The sequence below is a fragment of the Festucalex cinctus genome, chromosome 5 (genome assembly GCF_051991245.1).
Source record: "Festucalex cinctus isolate MCC-2025b chromosome 5, RoL_Fcin_1.0, whole genome shotgun sequence".
NCBI lineage: Eukaryota > Metazoa > Chordata > Actinopteri > Syngnathiformes > Syngnathidae > Festucalex > Festucalex cinctus.
In genome coordinates this window covers 10,642,205-10,666,874 of record NC_135415.1, presented here as the reverse complement: position 1 = coordinate 10,666,874, position 24,670 = coordinate 10,642,205, and the positions used below count along the sequence as shown (strand labels likewise).

Genomic DNA, 24,670 nt, shown 5'->3' with positions numbered 1-24,670 from the left:
TAAAATCGATTTTGGGACATTAAAAAAATTGTTTCTGAATCGTACTAAATGAGAATCTCGATTCTTCTGAGAATATATATATATATATATATATATATATATATATATTTTTTTTTTTTTTTTTTTTGGCACACCCCTGGTAAATACCATAGCTCTCTATAGTTTTCTAAAGTAAATATTTTTTTCACCAAAATTTCAAAATACCTGAAATCATAAACTTTCACATTTCTTTATTTTAATGTTAAAAAAATGGTTCAGAAGTTTCCCAGGGTCATCTCTTATAAAGTCAATTGAAAATATCCCTGAGATTTTTATTGGCCTTTTATTGTTTTAATATTGCTGATTATGGCTTTTTTGTTTACTTGGTCTGAGGAAATATTCTAATATTTTGAGATAGGATATTTGAGTTTTATGAAGCTGTAAGCCATAGTCAGCAATAATATTAAAATAATAAAAGTCTTGCAATATTTCAGTTGATTTGTAATGAATCCAGAATGTATGGCATTTTTGCTTATTTAATTGCATTACAGAAAATAATGAACTTTATCACAATATTCTAATTTTCTGAGACAGTCCTGTATATTTAAATACAAAACGTGCTTCGTTTTTAAAACATTGCTAGCCTAGCAAGAACAGGAAGTCATCAAATGCTAACAGGAAGTTAGCATCGACTAACATGCCTTGTGAAAATTAAACTGCACTCAAAAACTAGCCACCAGAGGGTGCTGCAACTGCACGAATGGAAATCAACCTGACTTTTTTTGAACAGATGTGCTGCTTTTAAATATCATAACAAGACGACGATGACGATATATTGTGGCAGTTTTAATATTGCGATATCACCGATATTGCCATTTATCGTTACGCCCCTAGTTACTATGCACCGCATGACGATGATAATGTTGTCAGTTGCTATGCAGTTGCTACAGTCCCGTATTACACTTTTAGCGAGTGTCATTAAAATTGTTTAGATGTGCATTATTATTATTATTATTATTATTATTATTATTATTATTATTATTATTATTATTATTATTTCGACATACTCGGGTGTCAATACGACGCAGGGGTTCCTAATGTTGTGTCCAGTGGGCGTATGTCCACCCGGTGATTAGTAAGAGGACATTGACCTTTCGGCCTTCTTTTTTTTTTTTTTTCTTTTTTTTTTTTTTTTTTTATTGAATTCCATGCATGAGCCAAGCCCAGATGACTTTTAGCGGCCATGTTCAGTCATTCGTTTAACGACCTTCTGGTGCCATCGCCTTTAACGAGCGAGTGGGAGGCCCTCCGTTTCTCGGATCGTTCCAAAAAGCGGACGGATTCAAAAAGATTGGTGATGATGATGATGATGATGGCGTGACGGTGCTAAAAAGCTCCAATTCCTGCCAAATGAGGCATCGATGGAGGCTTGCAGGAATACTTAAATTGTTGACTTGATGAATTATTTCACTTCAGAAGATTCTGCTGAAAATGAAACTGGAGATGATTGAGGGTGGGTTGCCATTTTGTTTTTGATGTTAGAACAATGTCAAGTTGACACCAAAAAGTGACAAAGTTGTCCACGAGTACGACTTGAATGTTTAATTAAGCTTTGAAAGTCTCTCGTGTGGGCTCAACATTACACAATTGTAGCGATACTCTACTGCCCCCTTCTGAACATCTTGTGGCATTGCAATTGCATTTGCAGGCCTGGTCTTTGTCGCCCCCCGCTGTCTCAACGGAGAAGGACAGCATTGAACTCAGACGGACAAACAAACAAACAAAAAAAATCTCAACAAAAACTCCAAAAATAAAATGTTTTTGTTTGTTTTTCAGGTCACCGCTAATTAAAATACAAATGTTATATAACCACGATGGACGTATTGATTGAAATCTATTTCGGAAAGTGTTGTGGAGGCGGAAAGTAAACGACTCAAGGGCTAATGGAAAGCAGGTGCGTCTGCTAATTGTTGGCAATTAGGAGGCCGATGTCATGGCAACGTTGCACTTCAACCACCTCCGCTCCCGAGGGGAGCCAATTACAATATTCAAATCATCATCTTCATCATCCAAACCCAGGTGTGAAAGTTGAACAAGCCCCCCGAAAAAAAAAAGAAAAAGAAAAGTTATTTTGTTCAAATGTATATTAACTTGTACATTTATGTTTCCAGAATTATTATTTACACATCCCTACTTTGTGTGTGTGTGGGGGTGTGTGTGTGTGGGTGTGTGTGGGTGTGTGTGTGTGTGGGGGTGTGTGTCTGTGTGTGTGGTGGTGTACAAGTATCTAAGTTGATGTGTCGAATCTGCTGCTCAGCGTCATTCACTTCCATTTACCGAATTAGTGCTAGTCAGCTGATAGGGGATCAGGAAGTGTTGGCGCTTTAAATCGAACAATGTACATAACTTTCCCAAAACATATCAACCCATATCACCCAAAACAAAAGAGACACACTTTACATTTATGTTTCCAGAATTATTATTTACACATCCATACATATTTATTTCTTTATTTATTATGTAAAAGTATGTAAGTTGATGTGTCGAATCTGCTGCTCTGCGTCATTCACTTCCATTTACCTAAAGTCATTGCTAGCTTCTGATTGGTTAGTGCTAGTCAGCTGATAGGAGATCAGGAAGTGTTTTTCTTTTTTTTTTCTTTTTTCTTTTTTTTTGTGCACAAACGTTTCAAACATAATTATTGAATAAATAATAATACAAAACAATGTAACAGCCAGGGGGACAAATACATATGAAAAGAAACTTCTACAAGAATATATTAAGTTTACATAAATATAAGGTTTTGCTTGCTTTCTTATTTGTGGAATGTCCTGTATCTGCTTAATGTATCGACATTTGTGTATATGCCATTTGGCTAATATGAGAACAAAATTGATGATATGAAAAGCGTTTTTACATCTAGATGGATAACTATTGAAGCCAAACAGTATATTTTCAAAACAGAGAGAAAGCTGTGTTTTTAACAGATTTATAAATAGATTTATAAATAGCTTTCCAAAACTTTTTGGAAAACAAATGAAATATATCCTCTGGAGAATTTTCACAAAAAGAGCAGTCAGTGTTAATATTTTTCTTCATCTGCTGTAGAAAAATGTTTACATGGATAACATCTATGAATTATTTTAAAAGACACTTCTTCACTTTGTTATTCATCAAGTATTTGGAAGGCAAATTCCAGATTTTGGTCCAGTCAAGGTTATGGAAATGTTTCGCTTTTGTGAGTGAAATGCCTTTTCATTTTAGAAACAGTTCCATTAACAACCAACGGAGCCTCAAATAATTAGACAATAGGTACTACGTGGATAATAATAATAATAATAATAATAATAATAATAATAATAATAATAATAATAATAATAATAAATACAACAAAAGATCAAAGAAACGATTTACAAATTATTCTGCGACAAAACTCTTATAATAATGCTAATTAACCGAAATTTTTTAACCTTTTTTTTTTTTTTTTTTTTTTTTTTTTTTTTTAAACACTGCGTCCTTATTTCTACTGTGAGATCAGATTAATGTCCTTGCAGCGGTTGTCCACTAGATGGAGAACTGACACCATACAAGCCAAGGTGAATCTTTCCTTTTAATTATTTGTGGTTGCAAGTATTCATATATATATATATATATATATATATATATATATATATATATATATATATATATATATATATATATATATATATATATATATATACTTTTAATTTCCATTTTTATTTATTTTTTGTATATAATTTTCGAATTACATTTGTTTTATATCCGTTTTTATTTTCAATTTTAGTCATTTATTTATTGCTTAAGTCTTTTATTTATTTTGAATTTTGCCAGTTTCTGGCTAGCAGAGTAATAAGCAATCAAATCATATACATATATATATATATATATATATATATATATATATATATATATATATATATATATATATATATATATATATATATATATATATATATATATATATATATTCACACACACATTTGTATTTAATTTTTGAATTATATTTTTTTATATCCGTATTATTTTCCCTTCTAGTCATTTATTTATTTAGTCATTTATCTATTTATTTATTTATTTTTTTATTTTTTTATTTTTTTATTTATTTAGTCATGTTTTTATTTCCATCCATCCATCCATCCATTTTCTTGACCGCTTATTCCTCACAAGGGTCGCGGGGGGTGCTGGTGCCTATCTCAGCTGGCTCTGGGCAGTAGGCGGGGGACACCCTGGACTGGTTGCCAGCCAATCGCAGGGCACACAGAGACGAACAACCATCCACGCACACAAGCACACCTAGGGACAATTCGGAGCGCCCAATTACCTTACGCCTGTGTGTTTTTTTAATTACCAACAATCCCAGAAGTTCAAACAACTACTGTCTCTATTTAAAAAAGGGACATAAATGAGAACATAAGCAACATTTTTATGGAATTAATGGCTGCGTCACCAACTGTAAATGCAGAGACCGTTGATGAACTTCTGGATGAATTCACCTCAAAAATCTCGAATGTTTTGGATGCTGTTGCTCCTATTAAAACTAAGACCATTTCATCCCGAACTAAAACACCTTGGAGGTGTACTACCAACATAATGACTTTGAAATCTAAATCCAGGAAAGCAGAGCAAAAGTGGAGAAAAACTTAACTCCAAGTTCATTTTGACCTGTACAGACAATGTCTTTGTCATTTTAACCAAGAGTTAGTAATAGCTAGACAACAACACTTTTCTGAAATTATTAGTAGGAACCTCAACAATACACGCACTCTATTTGGCGTGGTTGACAAACTTACAAATCCCCCAAATCAAACAGCGCCAGAACTCCTCTCAACAGATAAATGCAATGAATTTGCCTGCTACTTTAGTGAAAAAGTACAAGCCATCAGGTCAAACAGGTGAAATCTGTTCAGATTGATTTACAGCAAATAATTAATTGCTCACTTCAATCAGGTGAGCTAAATCTCTGAAAGTAGCCGCCGTCAAGCCCATTCTAAAAAAAAAAAGAGTACACTGGATGTCTCCCTGCTAGCAAATTAGAGACCAATCGCAAACCTTCCCTTCGTAACCAAAATAGTTGAAAAAGTGTTTTTTTATCAACTCAGCAATTTCTTGAGCTTAAACGGACTTTTGGATAAATTCCAGTCAGGTTTCCGACCTCACCACAGTACAGAAACAGCTCTGATTAAAGTACTGAACGATATAAGATTGAGCACTGATGCAGGGAAGGTATCGGTGCTCGTCTTGTTGGACCTCAGTGCAGCATTTGACACGATTGATCATAATATACTGTTAGACAGGCTGGAAACTTGGGTGGGGTTAAATGGAACAATCCTTAAATGGTTCAGGTCCTATTTGGAGGAAAGGAGTTACTTTGTGACTATTGGAAATTTTGAATCTGATCGAAAGGCCATGACATGTGGGGTCCCTCAAGGGTCAGTCCTTGGACCCCTGTGGTTTGTCTGTATATGTTACCTTTGGGTCAAATGCTTCAGAACGCCGATGTTGACTATCATAGTTATGCAGATGACACACGACTGTCCAGCCATCCATCCATTTTCTTGACCGCTTATTCCTCACAAGGGTCGCGGGGGCTGCTGGCGCCTATCTCAGCTGGCTCTGGGCAGTAGGCGGGGGACACCCTGGACTGGTTGCCAGCCAATCACAGGGCACACAGAGACGAACAGCCATCCACACTCACACGCACACCTAGGGACAATTCGGAGCGCCCAATTAACCTGCCATTCATGTCTTTGGAATGTGGGAGGAGACCGGAGTACCCGGAGAAGACCCATGCGGGCACGGGGACAACATGCAAACTCCACCCAGGAAGGCCGGAGCCGGGACTCGAACCCGAGTCCTCAGAACTGGGAGGCGGACGTGCGAACCAGTCATATACCGCGCCACAGAGGGACAGATATTTTCTCCAAAACAAAATATTAGAACAAAACAAAAAGAAGGATGTATTTCATAACTCACAGTGTCGGCTTATAGAACAAAATCATCTCAGTCTATCTGAATTTTTAAAAACTTGACAAAAGCTCAATTACTGGAAAAATACATATAGCACAAGGACGTGCTGCTGAATTATTATAAAGAAAGCATCTGTCATTCATTCTGTGTTGATTATTTTGTTGTTTGACTTCTTTCTGTCCCTTGTCATTTTTATTTTATTTTTTTTAAGGAATGAAATCAAATTGAATGTTGTCAATTTTGGTCCTCCTGCATACTATAAGCTGGTCCCCGCAGCGGAGGTGGAGGTGGGTAACTCACCGAGCTGATGCGCCTTCCGCAGGCTGGCCAGCGAGGCGTTGAGGCGGGCGCATTCCTCGCCGTTGGCACCAAACTTTTGCAGTAGCTCGCACACTTGCTGCTCGCTCATGTCCAGGAGGCCCTCCAGTGTCACGCCGGCGGGCATCAGTTCCTGATGGGGCACAGCGCAGTCCATATGTAAAAAACACCTTCAGCACGTAACATTCGGCCTTCAAAAACCGCCGGGAACCTTTCGACTATGCGGATGCGACCAGATACAAACAGAACCATATGATATTAACACCATATTGTGCATGGGGAGGCTGGCGATTACTAATATGTATGTATGTATGTATGTGTATATATATATATATATATATATATATATATATATATATATATATATATATATATATATATATATATATATATATATATATATATATATATATATAGGGCTGTCAAAGTTAAAGCGTTAATATAATTAATCACAGAAAAATGTTGCATTAATCACGTATTAACGCATATTAATCGCACTATTTTTTTTTTTTACCGCACTTGAGCCTTGAACGTAATCGCAGATGGTTACATTGAAGGCTGGCTCGATCAGTGATTCGGTCAATGCACGGCATTCCCTACGCCTGTTGTTCCAAATTGAGCGGGGTGACTCCAGTTGGTGTGCTCGGTGGTAAATTTCGCTTTAAAAAACACCCCGAAAGGAACTTTAGATAAAACAAAAGTAATTTGCGTTTAATTAATTAATAATTGCTGACTTACACCCAATTGATATGATGCTGTTACTTTTCGAGCAATACACGTATGCATGCAATTGCGTACATGCATTTAATCAATGTTTGCAGTGACATTCAGATAATAAAATGTGTTAATGTCAAAATATTACGGTATTTTGTATTTTATATTACGCGAGTAATTTAGCTGTTTAATCGTGATTAATCAAAATTAAAAAGTGTGATTAATCAGATTAAAAATTTTAATCGTTTGACAGCACTAACATATATATATATATATATATTTAGGGGTGTGAATTGCCTAGTACCTGACGATTCGATTCGTATCACGATTCACAGGTCACGATTCGATTCGATACCGATTAATCCCGATACGAATTTATAAGTCGATTGTTGCGATTTTTTTTCATTCAAATTTAGAAAATATTAATCAGTAAGCTTGTAGAGTGTAAGATTTATATGAAAATGTATTATATATTTATCTGAAATTTCAGTCTTATAGAGGTTGTAATCTGTTTCATGTTTGAACAGCATTAAAATAAAATATTAAGGCTTAATGTTCCGTTCATATAACATTCTTCCATGCTCAAGGTGTGAATCCTAACCCGAAGTCAGACGTTTTGTTGAATATTTTTCCATTAAGAATGGAAGTTTAAAAATCGATTCACACACACACACACACAAAAAAAGGCAATGATGATAAGACGTTGAATCGGTAAGACTACCGAATGAACAATTCTGAGCTCTTAAAAAAAAAAAAAAAAAAAATTGATTTTTCGCTCGATGTAGTATCGCGATGTAGTATCGCGATATATCGCCGAATCGATTTTTTTAACACCCCTAATATATATATATATATATATATACACACACACATATACATATATATATATATACATATATATATATATATATATATATATATATATATATATATATATATATATATATATATATATGAATTAGAACTTGCAATGAAAAATGTTAAATTATTATAAACAACTTTATTTAACTTTAACTTATAATAATAATAGTTATTATTATTATTATTGTTACTATTATTGTTATTTTTATTATTATTTAACTTATTGTTTTTATTTTATTAGTAGTAGTAGTAGTAGTAGTAGTAGTAGTAGTATTATCATCATCATTTATTTATTTATTTATTGCATTTATATGCAAAAAGTAAACTAAATGGAAAAATTGCAAACTAACAAACTTGCCCTAAAAAATAATTCAAACTAAATTAATTTTCAAAATAAAAAAATAAACATGAAATAGAACAACTTGTAATGAAAAATGTAAAATTATTATAAACAACTTTAACTTGAAATTATTTATTTATTTATTCATTTATTTATTTATTATTAACTTGTTTAATGTATTAATTTTTATTATTAAAAAAAAAAAAACATCTGCTTTTGTTTCCAACACAAACGGTTTTGGATTTTCCGAGCGCACGATTGTCGCGTTCCTCTCCTCACCTGCGCGACCTCTTTCCTTAGGTTGACGATGCGGAACCAGTGGCCCAGGCGAGGGAAGTCGTCTAGCTCGGCGCCACGCTCCTCTAAGGACACTTTGCGCTTGCACGACAGCTGGCGGCTGAAGTACTTCACCAGCTTGCCCTGACGTGAGACAAAACAAAACAAGCGTACGCAAGATTCAACATCACGTTATGGACCGTGAAAAAAAAAAATCATGACGCTCGTGTAGGGTACATTTTTGGAAATGTTTAACATAAATGTTTGCATAACGTCACGGTAAATTCGTGGAAAAAGTTCACAGTCAATTTCTGGGAACGTCTCATTTAAATTTCTGGAAACATTTACGCTAAATCTCCCGAAAAGTTCACAGTACATTTCTGGAAAAGTTCACTGTCAATTTCTGGAAAAGTTCACAGAATATTTCTGGAATTTTTAGGGGTAATTTTCTGGAAAAATGTTCAGGGTGAATGTGTGATGAAAAAGTTCACAGTAAATTTCTGGAAAAGGTCCTTGTACATTTCTGGAAATCTGCAACATAGATTTCTGGAAAAAGAATCATGGTTAATGTGTGGAAAAGCTCACAGTAAATTTATGTAACATGTGCAGTAAATTTCTGGTTATGTGTCATTTAAATTTCTGGAAAAATTCACAGATAAATTCTGGAAATTGTAAGGGGTACATTTCTGGAAAAATATTCGGTAAATTTTTGGAAACGTTTAACAAATGTCTGCATAATGTCACGGTAAATTTGTGGAAAAAGTTCACAGTCAATTTCTGGGAACGTCTCATTTAAATTTCTGGAAAGGTTTACGCTAAATCTCTCGAAAAGTTCACAGTACATTTCTGACATTATTGTAAGGGATCTTCAGTAAGTTGAAGAGTCATTTGCCACTGTTCTTTAGCATCTTGGTGTGACGGGAGGAACTTGGTTGAAGTCCGTTGAGGAACTCCATTTAGACAAACATAGTGCTTTGCTGACATCAATATAGGCAATTATAACTCTTTCTGAAGGTGAGACCAGTATGAAGTCGCTAATCCCACATCGAGGCATTCCCTGCCTGCTTTTATGGCTTGCACATGACACGAGAGTCGCATCATTTGAAGGGACTTTTATGGCGCCGATAAATACGACGCGCTTAAATGGTGTTTGCTTTCTACGCGCCGGGGCGTTCGACGTCGCACGTTCTCCTCATGCTCATTGCTCAAGTCTGGCTGAGAGGACAATTGAAATGGCACTCCTGTTGGTTTTTATTTTTTTTTTTATTTTTTTTTTCCCTTTGGCCGTCCACTGGCAAGTTTATGGACTGGAATGACCAAACGGGAAAAACAACAGGCTGCATTATGACATGTGATGATGATGATGATGATGATGATGATGATGATGATGATGATGATGATGATGATGCCAAAAAGGGAGGGAAAAAAAATAGAGCCCAGCTAATCAGGATTTTTTGCAGCCCAAGTCGATTCCAATAAAAATATATTAATAATATTAATAATAATAAAATTCAGGTAACAGATTAATAAAAATAACTTTTAAACAAGACTAAAAATCTATGGACATTTTAGTTTATGAACAAAAATGAGACAAAAATGAAATCTTTTATGAAATCTTGTCTCTGCTAATCTGTGGCGACACCGTCATGTGACACGCAGTTGACACGCCCCCTTTCAAATCTGCAGCTAGCGAGTGCAACATGCACAAAGACGGGACAGGAGGTGGATTGACGGTGAACGGTAAAAATAATAATAATAATAATAATAATAATAATAATAATAATAATAATAATAATAATAATAATAATAATAATAATAATAATAACGATAATAACGATAATAATAATAACAATAAAAGTAAATCATAGTTTCAATGTAACATTAATCCAACAGCTATAACATTCCAACAATACCGTTAATCCGACCGCTAACGAATGCTAGCTAACTTACTAGCTTGTATAGCATGGAGCCACAGTCGCCGATTGTTGATATACTGTCATTGTGTGTCAAATTATTTTTCATTAAAAAAAAAAAAAAAAAAAAAAAAAAAAAAAAAAAAGGAAATGTTCGATGTATAGTCGAGTAAAAACAGGATGAGGTTGACTAGACTACGCTAAAAACTAACAAGCGTGATTGAAATTGGACTAAAACTGAGACATTTTTAAAATGGCGGATAAAATTAACACTATAGCTTGTAGGCTAAATGCTACATACATAGCATATTTTCCCATGACGCAATGGGGTATTGCATAAATCAATACCAGGGTTATTATAGCTTTGGAATTTTCATTTGAGTGACTTTTTATTTCGTTTTGAGTTTTGTTTTTTAAATTTAGTTCGTTTTAATTAATTGTCAGGGTGGTTTTGTTAGTTTTCATTAGTTTTAGTTATTTCATAGCTGCTTAGTTATAGTTAGTTTCGGTATTAGTTTTAGTTTTTTATTGTTTTTTGTTTGTTTTTTTTAAACGTGTATTACTTGTGTGCAATATTTTAAAAAACAGCATGGGAGCAACGTCATGTGAAGGTGCTTTTCTATTGGCTGCTGTGTGATGATGTCACTTCTGTGTGACACACTTTCAAACGTCCTTTTTCCGGTTCATATCAAAATAAATCGACTTCAAATCACATTTCAAATCATCCCCAAAGGCTCATGCATTCAATTAATGACCAAAGACTGAAACAAAGGACATTCTTGTTACAATTATACTTAGTTTTATGGTTAGTTTTGTAAACATAAAATGTAGTTTGTTAGTTTTCGTTTTTTAAAAAGCATTTTTTGTTTTTATGTTATTTCGTTAATTATCTTGTTTGTTTGTTTGTTTTTTGTTCGTTTGTTTTTTTTAGTTTTTGAGACCATCAATGACACTGTACATCAAACATTTTACCAGAGCTTGACAACAAAAATTATTTTTAAATTGCATTTCAGATTTGATTTGATTTGTTTTGGAGTTGAATTCTGACTACTTTTTATCAGTCTTCTTATTTTTTTTCATGGTGGGGGGGGGGGGGGCATACAATCATGTATACACCACCTATACAGTGTGAGTACTTTTTGTGTCTCCCCTTGCATAACGAGCACGAGGAGGACAAACGGGTGGGGGTGGGGGGGTCCCCTTTTCCTTTCTTCTTCTTCATGTCCACCTGCTGCAGAATACAACTGCAACCCCCCTTTTCCCTCCCCCCTTCCCCCCCTCTTGATTTACGGCTCTGCACCGAGTTACGCAATGAGAGGAGCAGGAAACCACTGCACGCACGCACTTGCACGCGCGCGCTCGTTCGCTCACTCACTCACCTCGAGCGTGCGCATCTCCTTCTGCGTCAAGTCGTTGGTGGCGGCGCATTTGGTCCTCAAGCCCTCCAGGCTGGAGATGCTGATGTCGATCATGTTCTGCACCAGCTCGCACTGCTGCAACGCATTGTGGTGCGTCGACGCGCGCGGGCCGCCGATCTCGTCGTCCTCCTCGCTCATCGTTTTACCATTCGCGCGCACGCGCACACTCCTCTCCTAATATCCTCTCGCGCGCGAGGAAAGACGGTCCAAAGAGGCGGCAGGCAGGAGGTGTCGCGGCGGCTGCGGCGGCGGCGGCGTTTTTCGCGGCTCCATCACTGATGATGATGATGATTATGAGGCTGATGCTGCCTCATCACGGCGGTGATGGAAGAGGAGGAGGAAGAGGAGGAGGGGAAGGGGTGGAGGGGAGGAGGAGCTGACAGTATATGCGAGGATGGCGGCGGCCTGCCGGAAAGCAGGACGGAAAAACGCGGATCAGGCTCCAAAATGGAAACCTGCAAGGGGGAGGGGCTACCTGCCTGGGGTGGGGCGGGGGGTGTCCCTCAAATTATGTTTAAGCGATGATGATGATGATGATGATGATGGTGGTGCGGGGTATACTCCCCCGACATGTTAGCCGCCAATCAAAGCCGTGCAAATCTCGCGAGATCTCAAGCCAAACTGGGCATGCAGCCCCGAATCAGATCAGGGGCGGCAAATATATGGTACAGTACTATAATTACTGAGGTATTTTCTTTTTTGCAAATAAGGTAATATATGGAGGACCAAAACTGCCAAAATTCAAAATAAATAAATAAATGATTAAATAAATAGATAGATAAATAAATGATTAAAACTGAAATTAAAAATGGATATAAAAAACATAATTTCAAAATTATATCCAAAACAATAAATATGAATGGAAACAAAAAGAGCAATATATATATATATATATATATATATATATATATATATATATATATATATATATATATAATTTTTGAATTATATTTTTCATATCCGTTTTTCACTTTTAGTCATTTATTTAAAATGAAAATTTGAAACAAAACTGCCAAAATTCAAAATAAATGACTAAATAAATAAATGACTAAAGAAGTTTTTATTGTCACTTTTTATGTATTTATTTATTTATTTATTTGTTTATTTATTTTGCCCTGCGATTGGCTGGCAGCCAGTTCAGGGTGTACCACGCCTACTGCCCAAAGCCAGCTGAGTTGGCTCCAGCACGCCCCGTGACCCTTGTGAGGAATAAGCGGTCAAGAAAATGGATGGATAGATGGATATTTATTTATTTTATTTTTTTATTTGCATTTTTTTTATTTCCATTTATATATTTTTTTTTTTTTTGGGGGGGGGGGGGGTATAATTTTCGAATTGTATTTTTTTATGTCCATTTTTATTTTCACTTTTAGTCATATATTTAGTTATTTAGTCGTTACTTATTTCGAATAAGTAAGTTAATGTATTCAGAAATAAAAATATACATATGGCACACTTCCTGATCTGAAGACTTAAACTTCCGAATTCCAACCTTCCCCGAACGCAACACTTGTATTCCCATCCGCGACCAAAAAACGAGCCTTCCCATTGGCTGTACGTCATGACGCAGGGACGCCGCTTCCGCTTTGTGTCTCGCGCGGCAAACACCACGAAGAAGCAGCGACCACCATTGAGCCGCGTCAAAAGTTGCTGTTGTGTCCCAGCCCGGCAACGTTTGTATTGCACAAATAAACGTCATGGCCTCCGCCTCTAAAGCGCCGCTGCAGCCCACAAACTTACCCTGGTGAGCGACACGTGAAGGTCGCAAGGCCTGCTGCTGCTGCTGCTTCTTCTTCTTGCTTGTTTGTTTTCAAGTCGACTTCATTTGCTCTTAAGTAGTTCAAGTACTTGACTTGAGTCAGACTTAGCAGAGTTGTTTCAAAACACTTTCATGATCGTTTCCCTTTTCAGGGCTTAAAAGGGGGACTGATGAAATTTAGTTTATATTTTTGCCGTGACCGGCAACCCGTCACTTCGCGTTATTTTATTTATGTATTTATGTATTTATTTATTTATTTATTTATTTATTTATTTATTTATTTATTATATATTTTTATTTATCTTTATATATATATATTTCATTTATCTTTATATATTTTTTAATTTATTTTTTATTTATCTCTTTAGTTATATATTTTATTTATCTTTATATATTTTTTAATTTCTTATTTTTATGTATGTATCTTTTTATTTATCTTTTTATCTATATTTTTATTTATTTATTTATTTATATTCTTTTTTGTATTTATTTATCTATATTTATACCTGATGGCTAATGTTCATGTTTTCAGTTCTCTTTATTTATTTATTTGTACATATTTTTTTTATTTATCTTTCTTTTTTAATGTATTTTTATATATTTTTCTATTTATCTTTATATATATATATTTTTTTATATATATATATTTTAATTATCTTTATATATCTTTTTTATTTAACTTTACGTATTTTTTATTTAACTTTACATATTTTTTTATTTATATATATTTTTTTATTTATTTTATTATTTAGTTCTTTTTTAGTTATCTATCTTTATTTATTTTTATCTATATTTATATATATAAATATTTTTTTTTATTTATCTATTTACTTATATTTACTTATTTTGTTATCTGAATATCTTGACCAAGTAAATATTGTACTTTAAAAAAAAATAAAAAATTATTCTCAAATAGGCATAAATATTTGTTGAATCCTTCGATTTCGGTGCAGTTAGTTTGAACCCATCAAATTTCAAATGTGTATACTTGTTGACTGGCGTGTTTTACAGGGTGGAAAAATACCGTCCGCAGAAACTAGACGATCTGATCTCACACAAAGACATTCTCACCACCAGTAAGTTGACAACTAGCATTAGCTAGCTAGCTAGTTCGAAACATTCGCATTGATGCCCGTTTTACGATGCAGTCCAGAAGTTCATCAGCGAGGACCGACTGCCGCACCTGCTGTTCTACGGCCCGCCCGGTACCGGCAAGACGTCCACCATTTTGGCGTCAGCCAGGCAGCTGTACACGGGCAAGGAGTTCAACTCCATGGTTCTGGAGGTATACATCATCCTCGAAGGCCCCATTTGGTTGCTCGACGGCATTTTGTGACCGGAAATGGTCGTCTTCACAGCTCAACGCGTCGGACGACCGAGGCATCAACGTGGTGCGAGGGCCCGTCCTGAGCTTTTCCAGCACCAGGACCATCTTCAAGTAAGAGCGCTCGCGTACGCCGCCGCTCAAGCTGACTTCTTTTCAAAATCCGACTTTTGTCACACGCACTTTCGTTATGCGCGACGCTAAATGAGTATGTGTGCGCCACTTAGAACACAGGTCTCAAACGCCAGTCATCGAGGGTCACAGTCCTGCATGTTTTAGAGGTTTCTCTCCTCAAACGCAGCTGAGTCATAAATTATCAGGTTCCTGCAGTGCTTGCTGATGAATCAGGTGTCTTTGAGGAGAGAAACCTCGAAAACATGCAGGACTGCAGCCCTCGAGAACTGGAGTTTGAGACCTGTGACTTAGTATGAATCCGAAAGCATCTTGACTGCTTACTGTCATTTATTTTGCCTTGTTGATTATTATTTTTATTATGATTGTTATTTTATTATTGTTACTTTATTATTCTTTTTTTATTTGATTCTTTTTTTATTTTTTTATTGTTATTTTTATTATTTTATTATTGTTACTTTATTATTATTATTATTGTTATTATTATTATTGTTATTATATTATATTAATGTTTTTATTATGATTATTATTTTATTAGTTAGTTTATTATTTTTATTATTTTATTTGTATTCATTATTATTATTATTATTATTATTATTGTTATTACTTTTTATCATTGTTTTATTATTGTTACTTTGTTATTATTATTTTTATTATTATTATTTTATTTTTATTTTATTATTATTGTTATCATTTTATTGTATTTCATTATTATTGTGTTGTTATTTTAGTGTTTTTATTTTTTTATTATTACTTTATTATTATTATTTTTTAATAATTTTACTAAATAAACATGAATTGTATCAATCACTACCAAAGGGCTTTTAAATAGGGTTGTGCAATTCATCGAAATTCAATTACAATTTTACTTATTACACGCCACTATTACAAAATCGGCATCATTGTTAACAAAAAAATAAAAGATTATTAATACTAATTTTGAGTTGTTGAAATCGACATATATTTGCACCTTTTTCCATTTTAATATGACTAATTTATTAAAAAAATTTGGTCCAAAAGGAACTTAAATAATTATAGTGTTTCAAAGAAATTTATTTCTTATTTTTAGAGCTGTCAAACGATTACATTTTTTTAATCAGATTAATCACATTTTAGAATTTTGATTCATCACGACTAATCGCTTAAACTTTTTTTTTTATCAACATTTTTTTGCCCGCCAAATTGTTGTGTTCATTTTTTATTTTTTTTTACATTTAACTCAACTCAACTTTATTTATTTTAATTTATTATAATTAATTTTTTTATTTATATATATTTTAATAATTATTGATATTATAATTTAAAAATTAATTTTTATTTAATGTTATGAGGACGTCTTCAGAAATTTTTTTGATCTACTGCACACGCTCATCTTTTTTTTTTTTTTTTTTTTTTTTTTTTTTTTTCTTTCCCCCTAATCATTTAATTACATCCATCCATCCATTTTCTTGACCGCTTATTCCTCACAAGGGTCGTGGGGGTGCTGGAGCCTATCTCAGCTGGCTCAGTTGCCAGCCAATCGCAGAGATGAACAACCATCCACAGTCCACACTCACAAGCACACCTCGGGACAATTCGGAGCGCCCAATCAACCTGCCATGCATGTCTTTGGAATGTGGGAGGAGACCGGAATACCCGGAGAAGACCCAAGCAGGCACGGGGAGAACATGCAAACTGCACCCAGGAAGGCCGGAGCCCGGACTCGAACCCGAGTCCTCAGAACTGGGGGGCGGACGTGCTAACCAGTCAACCACCGTGCCGCCCCAGTTAATTACATTCATAATTTAAAATGAAAAGAAAAATTACCCCAATAGTTTGACATGAATAAATATTCGTATAGTCATACGCAAACATTTATTAAATGCTTGCATTTAGTTATGTTTATTGCTCAAACACAACCTTTAACGTAACCAATCGCTGTCAGCTAAAGGATGATTAATCTGTCTTAATACGATAATTTTTTGTAATTAGTTAATGCTTTAACCCGATTGACTTAACATGATTTGAATTACCAAATTAATCGTGATTAATATTTTCTTCATAATCAGGCTGCATGAAAAAAAAGTAATAATAATAATAATCTCATAATGCTGAAATGGGCTTGGCGTCCTTGTTTAGGAAAGGCTTCAAGTTGGTGATACTGGACGAGGCGGACGCCATGACGCAGGACGCCCAGAATGCATTGCGGCGAGGTGAGCCGCCCGGGGCGGGGTGGGGGGACGGTTTCGTGCGCTTGTGGTGACAACGTAACGTATACGCCCGCCGCGTTCTTCAGTGATGGAGAAGTACACGGAGAACACTCGCTTCTGCCTGATCTGCAACTACCTGTCCAAGATCATCCCGGCGCTGCAGTCGCGCTGCACGCGCTTCCGCTTCGGACCGCTGTCGCCCGACCAGATGGTGCCCAGGCTGCGCCACGTCATCCAGCAGGAAAGGTGCGTTCGGGGCCGCCTTCTTCACAAACATTCGCTCACCAACGCTAATTACACATCCTCAAGTAGGGCTGGATTTCCAAAATCGATTCGATTAAGAAAGGGCCCGAATCACATTGAATTTTTTTTTTTTTGGGGGGGGGGGAGTTCACCACAGAGATATCATGGTAACCCCCCCCCCCCCCCTCCCCCCCGCCCCCACACCCCACAAAAAATAATAATAATAATAATAATCGCTGGTGGTTGTTTTTAACATTAAACAAACGGTTATAAATATTCCAACAATGACGACAACCACAGCTTCAAGCTTGTGGCGATATAATAATAAATAAATTAACTAATAATATTTTAATCATATATATATATATATATATATATATATATATATATACATATAAAATATTTCTAATCATTAATGTAATTAAGCCTAATTAATGTAGCATAGGACAAATGAATATTTATTTTATATATATATATATATATATATATATATATATATATATATATATATATATATATATATATATATATATATATATATATATATATTAAATAGAGAAGATAGAGACAAATACAATTGTATTCTTGGACTAAAATGCTTGACTAAATAAAAATGTGATGAGCTTGACTAGATGTGATTAAAAACTAACAAGAGCCATTAAAATTGGACTAAAATTCGGACTAAATTCAAAAATATGATAAAATGGATCAACACTTATGTGTGAATTTAAGGCTTTTTTTTTCTTTTTTCTTTTTGTGTGTGTTTCAAGCATCGACGTGACCCCAGACGGAATGAAGGCGCTGGTCACATTGTCGTCGGGCGACATGCGAAGGGCGCTCAACATCCTGCAGGTGCCGCCCGCGTCTTTGCAAATCCCGGGCGCGGCGGCCATTTTGACTGACGCCGGCGTAACGTAACGTACACGTGTGTATCGGCAGAGCACCAGCATGGCGCACGGCAGCGTGAGTGAGGACGCCGTGTACACTTGCACGGGACACCCGCTGCGCGCCGACATCGCCAACATCCTGGACTGGTCGCTCAATAAGGACTTCACCACTGCCTACAAACGTGAGTCGATACCACGCAATCGCCCTTTGCAACCCAAAGTTACAACAATTCATTTCCCAAATACATTTTTTGATGTGAAAAGGGATTCCAGTGAACGATTATTGGTCGGGTGGATTTATTTGTACCCATATCTTAACATTTGTACGAATATCGGCATCGGCCGTTTTTACAAAACTGAAGGCCGATAAAGCCGATATCTCTTGGAGCGGTGACTGTTTGCAAACTTAAGTGAATTTTGTGTGTTCTTTAGAGTTTGTAAAATGTTGCAAAAGGTTGCAAGGGCAGTTTTTACTTGTCATAAACAGCTTTTGTTGTTCTGTTTGCGAACATCCTTTGACAAACTCACAAGAACCCAAAATTTAAGATACCAGCTTAAGAGAACAATTTCAAACTGGGTTCATTTCATGTAACTTTATGTATTTATTTCAAATTTCAACTCAACTTTCTTTATAAAGCACTTCAAAACAAGCATTGCTGTATACAAAGTGCTGTACATTGAACAAAAATCTGTCATGCAGTAAAGAACAAGATAAGTCAAACGAGAACAAAAACAAACATTTGAAGTGAGTATCCAAATAAATGAAGTTTACATCAATAAATTAATAAGAAGTAGGTGAGTGAAGAGATAAATAAAATATCACTTTATAAGAGATGCTGCTTTTTGCTTTTATTAAAATGAAATAAAAATCAATTGTATTTTTATTATTAAAATTACTACAACATAACAAGCAAAAGTTTAACATTTCAATTGTTAACATTTAAAAACTATTTACTATAAAAAAAAAAGTATTTACTGTCTATTTTGATTTATGTTTAAATGAAAAGAAAAAGCTTAAACATGTTGAAAATTTGAAAAGTTTTCATATGCTTAATTTTTTATTTTTTTTATTTTGATTCTAATATATATACTTTTTATTTTACTGCAAACAGAATATCAGCTCCAAATCAGGTGAATTAATTAGCACAAATTCACGCACACACACACAAATGTGCACATTAAAAAAATAAAATAATAATAATATATATATTTTTTAAAGCAATGATGATGATGTCGAACTCTTATAGCAGCAAGTTAAAAAAAATAAAAATAAATAAAAAATTAAAAAAAATTAAAAAAAAAAAAAAAAAGAGAGAGGAAAAAAAGTCAATGGCCAGGAAGTGTTTAAGTACTTCACCTTCTATGTTGGGGAAAAATTCTTAATATTATTTAAAAAAAAAAAAAAAAACAACAACAACAAAAAAACCTCTAACCTGCTGCTTGAAAATTCAAAATTATTAGATGTGATTATATTTTAACATTGCTCTCCCCAGAGATCCTGGAGCTGAAGACGTTGAAAGGTTTGGCGCTGCAAGACATCCTCACTCAAGTGCACCTGCTCATCCACAGAGGTACGCACAGGCGCTTGCCGCTTCCAAAACAAAAAAAAACACACATCCTGCCTACCGCAATGACGTTTTGCCGACAGTGGAAGCGGAAACTCCGTCACACACATGTGCTTTCAACACGTTCACATTCGTTTTTAGTTAATAATTGCGCCGCAAAAATCCACCTTGCTTGGTTTTCTGCCTTTGGTCATGTGACATTCACAAGCCGAGCCGTCATTGGTCATTTCCATGTGCAACCGTGATGTCATTTGTAGTCGAAAGCAAGTGGAAAAATGCCCCCTCGTGTTAAATGCAATTTTCATCAGAATATTGTGTTTACACTAGTAATTATTATAATTGTATTTAAATAATTAAATAATAATAATAATAATGAATTAATAGAATTATATACAGTAATAGAATTATATTTAAATAATTACATTAATAATACAATTACATTAATATAATTAAATACATAATATAATTGTAATTTAAATAATTAAATTAAGAAAATAAATAATAAATTAATATAATTGCATTTAAATAATTACATTACTAATAATAATTAAATAAATATAATTATATTATTTAATTTTATTTACGTAATTAAATTAATATAATTAAATGCATAATGTGTATTTAAAAAAAAAAAAAAGTATTGTCCTTTAAATATGGCCAACAGCTTTCCTCTGACTGGTAGTTGGTGATATGTCGAAGCCGAAACGTTAGCGACTCACGAAGAAATAGGAAATAACGAGAATGATGCGAAAGTGAGCACGGCAATCAATCAAGGAAGAAGCGGGTTGAAAGATGAAGCGGGCACAAAATACAAAATGTCTCCCTCGGCTTCTATTCACTGATGTCGCTTTGCTAGTTCATCCATTAGAAATATAAATCTCATTTCATTTATGTGACTGTTTTTGTTTTGTGTTTGTCACTCATGGCCTTTCCCGCTGTGAAAAGTGGACTTCCCGCCCTCGGTGCGGATGGACCTGCTCATCAAGCTGGCTGACGTGGAGTAAGCCACGCAAATCGGGTGACATTGCGAAGCCGGCGGCGTCTCGCGCTAACCCGTCGCCTCCGCTGTTTTCCTCTCCGTGTAGACACCGGCTGGCGTCGGGCACCAACGAGAAGATCCAGCTCAGCTCCATGGTGGCGGCGTTCCAGGCCGTCCGCGAGCTGGTGGTCAGCGAGGCCCAGTGATGATGGCGACCACGCCATTACAAAATACCCGTCAGACGCTCGGTCCCTTCACGATCAACAACAAGAAAATGTTTTGTTTGTTTGTTTAAAAATATAAATATAAACATTTGTTGACCAGTCTTGTTTCGCCAAATTTTCCCCGACTGTCCAAAAAAAAAAAAAAAATCATTAAACTGACTTCTCACATCTTAAAAATCCCATTTTTTTTAAGTAACCCTTGCATCATATTATGCAATATATAATTCAGAATTCATTCTTTAATACGGACTGGGACTGGACAGAATTATTATTATTTTTTTTAAATAAATCCAACCAAAATGGTGTAGGATGGGATTAAAATGCACTAGAGACAGCCTCGAGTGGCAATGGGCTGTGTGTGAAAGTGGGGAGAAACTTTGTGGGTTGCAAAGATTGGTGACCAGTATGCGGAGACGATCAGCCACCTTGGATCGCTAACTACGGCAGACTGACTGTAAATTATAACAATGCAGACTCTATTAGGAGGGCCACTCGTGCCGACACAAATGCACCCAACGCGTCTCAAAACTCATAGCAATTGCAAGTAAGTAAAAGATGCGTTTCCATTCTGTAACGATATGGAACGTGCATGGAACGGCGGCACATTGGCTCTAAATCGCTTTGTGCTTAAAAAGACGTGTTATCCTCTCGGGAGGCAGTTCCGACACAACAGCAATTGGCCCCGTACTTCCGACTTCCTGTAACCCTAAAATGTTGTTGTTACCGGAGGCTGGGTAAAAGTCGGGTTACAAATAGTTTAAAGTTTCTGATGTTTTCTGGCATCTTCCTTGCTCACTGAAGCAGACACGGCAGGACAGGATTTCAAGCTCCTCTCCTTTTTATTCAACTTCTCGAACGAGGCTCGCTCGGTTCCACCGCTCTCTCTTTTACGCTCATGACGTGTGCAGTATACAAAACACTTCAGCAGTTAAAACTAAAATACAGTACCGAAATTAATCATTCTCAAAACAAATAGTAATTGCAAATAAATAAAACTACACATTGGCAAACAACGTGTTACATTCCTTTTCCTCCGTGACCAGGCGGCTGTCACATAAATGCATAAAATTATTCCCAAAAATTCCTTTTCAATGCGTGTCACTTACACACAAACTTTTCGCTATTAAGATTTACTTTGCTTTGCATGACAAGTCCATAGTATGACCTTATAAACACATTTCATGAAGTATACAAGGTTATTGTATAGATTTATGTGTCAATAATAAAGCCATTCTTACTTGTTTACAACTATATGGTTGGGCTGGAAAAATAGCAATCACAACTAGACTAAGTGCAATTTCTAGGGAAATTGCATGGGAATGCTGAAAGCTGAATGTTAAGATTAGAATGCATGTGGAATGCTTATGAAGTAAATTAAGAGATAAATTATGAAATTATAACCTCCTGGTTACTGGACAATGCGCTTTACCAACTGTGCCACCGAGCAGTATCAGACACCTGGTAATGATGAGAAGTTATAAGTATGGAAGTGGGCGTGGAAAGTGAAGTGAAGTGAAGTGAAAAAGTTCAATGTCTGTCGCATTGAAAATGTGGAAACAGACAATAAATACCCCGGGAGTCATACATTTTTTAAGTTAGTTGAAATTTGAACAATGTAAATTGGAAGTATTATGCAGGAGTTATGTGACAAAGAAGTGTGGCGAATAAAAATCACAATAACCTGGGAATGCTTCAGCATTCCCACAATTATTTGTTTGATAATTTATGATTTCAAAACTTCGTATTTTTTCAGCTACTCAAGCTGCTCAACTGCTTAAAAGTGTCATCATAGCGTCACTCACATTCATTCCTGCACAGTTGAACATTATTTTTGTTAATTACAAATTATGTTGTAAATATTATGTTCTTGCATTTTTATTACTCATTTTCATTCGAAGCATTAACCGTTTCTTTTATATGTTTTTATCTTGTGTTATTTTCACAAGTCTTGGGACTTACTTGGCTAACCTGGGACCTCGAGATTGTATTTCATTCCATGTCATGTGGAAATGTGTAAGACAAAAAAAAATAAAAAATCCTTAAATTTTGAGGAAAGAAATTCTTTGAATATAAATCAAGTTGACTTGTATTGAGCCAACGTCAACCACAACTATGAATTGAAATGTTTTCTTGCCCGCAGAAGGCGATCCCCATAGGGGGCAGGAGGACCCCCGGCCCCCCCACGTCAAAGAGGAAGCGCGGGAGCCGGACGCCAGCGCGCCACCTCTGACCGCAGTCGTCGTGAAGACTGAAGACCACCAGGGCGAGTGAAGAACGTCACGCGCTCCGTTTGCGGCAAAACCTTCTCGAAGGAGGCGCACGCGACGATGCACACGGGGGATAAACCGTTTGCTTGCTCTGTGTGCGGCCAACGCTTCGCGCTCAAGTCGGCCGCGGCGGCGCACGCCCGAGAGAAATCCTCGGCGTGCTCCGTGTGCGGGAAACGGTTCCTCCGCAGCGTCCACTTGCCAGTCGCACATGAGAACGCACATCGGGGAGAAACCCTTTGCTTGCTCACTCTGCGGCAAACACTACACGTACAAGGGCGACGTGAGCGGAGAAAAACCTTACGGCTGCTCGCCTTGCGGCAAATGCTTCTCATATGGGACCAGTTTAAAGGCGTACATGAAGTCGCACATGTGAGAGGACAACTTTATAGCCTGCCCCGTTCGCGGTTTGACGGCGCACGCGCACTGTACCTTTTGCCTGCCACCGCTTTTGCCTCCAAGTTGAGATTTTGCGGAACAGGAACAAAGCAGCAAAAATCCGTCGGTTTTTGGCCATCTTGGGCGGCGGCCATTTTGCTGCCAGTGCCGACTGAATATGACGTCACAAGGTCACGTGACCAAATCAAGCTTGTGATGTTATTTCCAGGCATGATGGCAAAATGGCCGCCCCCATGGATGAAAAAAAAAAATGGGCGAATTGTGCTGCTTATTTCATATTCCACAAACGCAATATTAAAAAACAAAACGCGTTCTAAGTAGGATTTTATTATTGTAACTAGTGTTGTTCCGATACCGATACTGGTATCGGCAGAGGTGCCGATACTGCATTAAAACAGTGGTATCAGTATCGGTGACTACTCACAAGTAACATGCCGATACCATTAATTCCAACGCTAATATAGGATTTTGGATGCAGCATCTTGTGTCTTGCAGATGCACGACATTCACTGATATGTGACATGTTCACTACATGCTGATGATCTAAGATATCCTATTGGCTCTTGAATGCTCTAAACCAATGGCAAGACAACTTTTTTAATGTTGATAAAAAAAAACCTTAAGTATCGGTATGGTATCGGTATCGGCCGATACTGCAAAGCTGAGTATCAGTATCGGGAGCCAAAAAACAGTATCGGAACAACACTAATTGTAACTAGACTAAGTGCAATTTCTGGAGAAATTGTGTGGGAATGCTGAAAGCAAATTGAAAGATAAATTATGAAATTATAACCTCCTGTTTACTGGACAATGCACTTTACCAACTGTGCCACCGAGCAGTATCAGACACCTGGTAATGATGAGAAGTTATATATATGGAAGTGGGCGTGGAAAG

The 24,670-nt window shown here is 36.0% G+C and overlaps 2 protein-coding genes across 3 annotated transcripts in view; one reads left to right on the top strand and one right to left on the bottom strand.

Moving 5' to 3' along the window:
- The window catches only part of ksr2 (kinase suppressor of ras 2), a 77,758-nt gene extending 65,552 nt beyond the window's left edge, over positions 1-12,206 (bottom strand). For both annotated transcript variants that reach the window (XM_077521965.1, XM_077521967.1), the window contains exons 1-3: positions 11,769-12,206; positions 8,480-8,620; positions 6,268-6,418 (exon numbers count right to left, since the gene is read on the bottom strand). In XM_077521965.1, coding sequence (XP_077378091.1) covers positions 6,268-6,418; positions 8,480-8,620; positions 11,769-11,945 — 469 coding nt within the window. In that variant the 5' untranslated portion in view covers positions 11,946-12,206. The remainder of the gene's footprint in view (positions 1-6,267; positions 6,419-8,479; positions 8,621-11,768) is intronic.
- A 1,164-nt stretch (positions 12,207-13,370) lies between these two features.
- On the top strand, positions 13,371-21,210 carry rfc5 (replication factor C (activator 1) 5). Its single transcript, XM_077522914.1, has 11 exons — positions 13,371-13,551; positions 14,578-14,642; positions 14,715-14,851; positions 14,925-15,004; positions 17,141-17,214; positions 17,298-17,457; positions 18,225-18,306; positions 18,394-18,523; positions 19,835-19,912; positions 20,852-20,906; positions 20,992-21,210. Exons 1-11 carry the CDS (start codon positions 13,505-13,507, stop codon positions 21,089-21,091), a joined length of 1,008 nt encoding a protein of 335 aa, XP_077379040.1. The 5' UTR covers positions 13,371-13,504; the 3' UTR covers positions 21,092-21,210.
- The last annotated feature ends 3,460 nt before the right edge of the window (positions 21,211-24,670 follow it).

Coding starts and splice junctions, on each gene's coding strand:
- rfc5 (XM_077522914.1), top strand. CDS start 13,505: ATGGCCTCCGCCTCTAAAGCGCCGCTGCAGCCCACAAACTTACCCTG. Junction 14,852..14,924: donor TCAACTCCATGGTTCTGGAG/GTATACATCATC, acceptor TCGTCTTCACAG/CTCAACGCGTCGGACGACCG. Junction 18,307..18,393: donor GGGCGCTCAACATCCTGCAG/GTGCCGCCCGCG, acceptor GTGTATCGGCAG/AGCACCAGCATGGCGCACGG.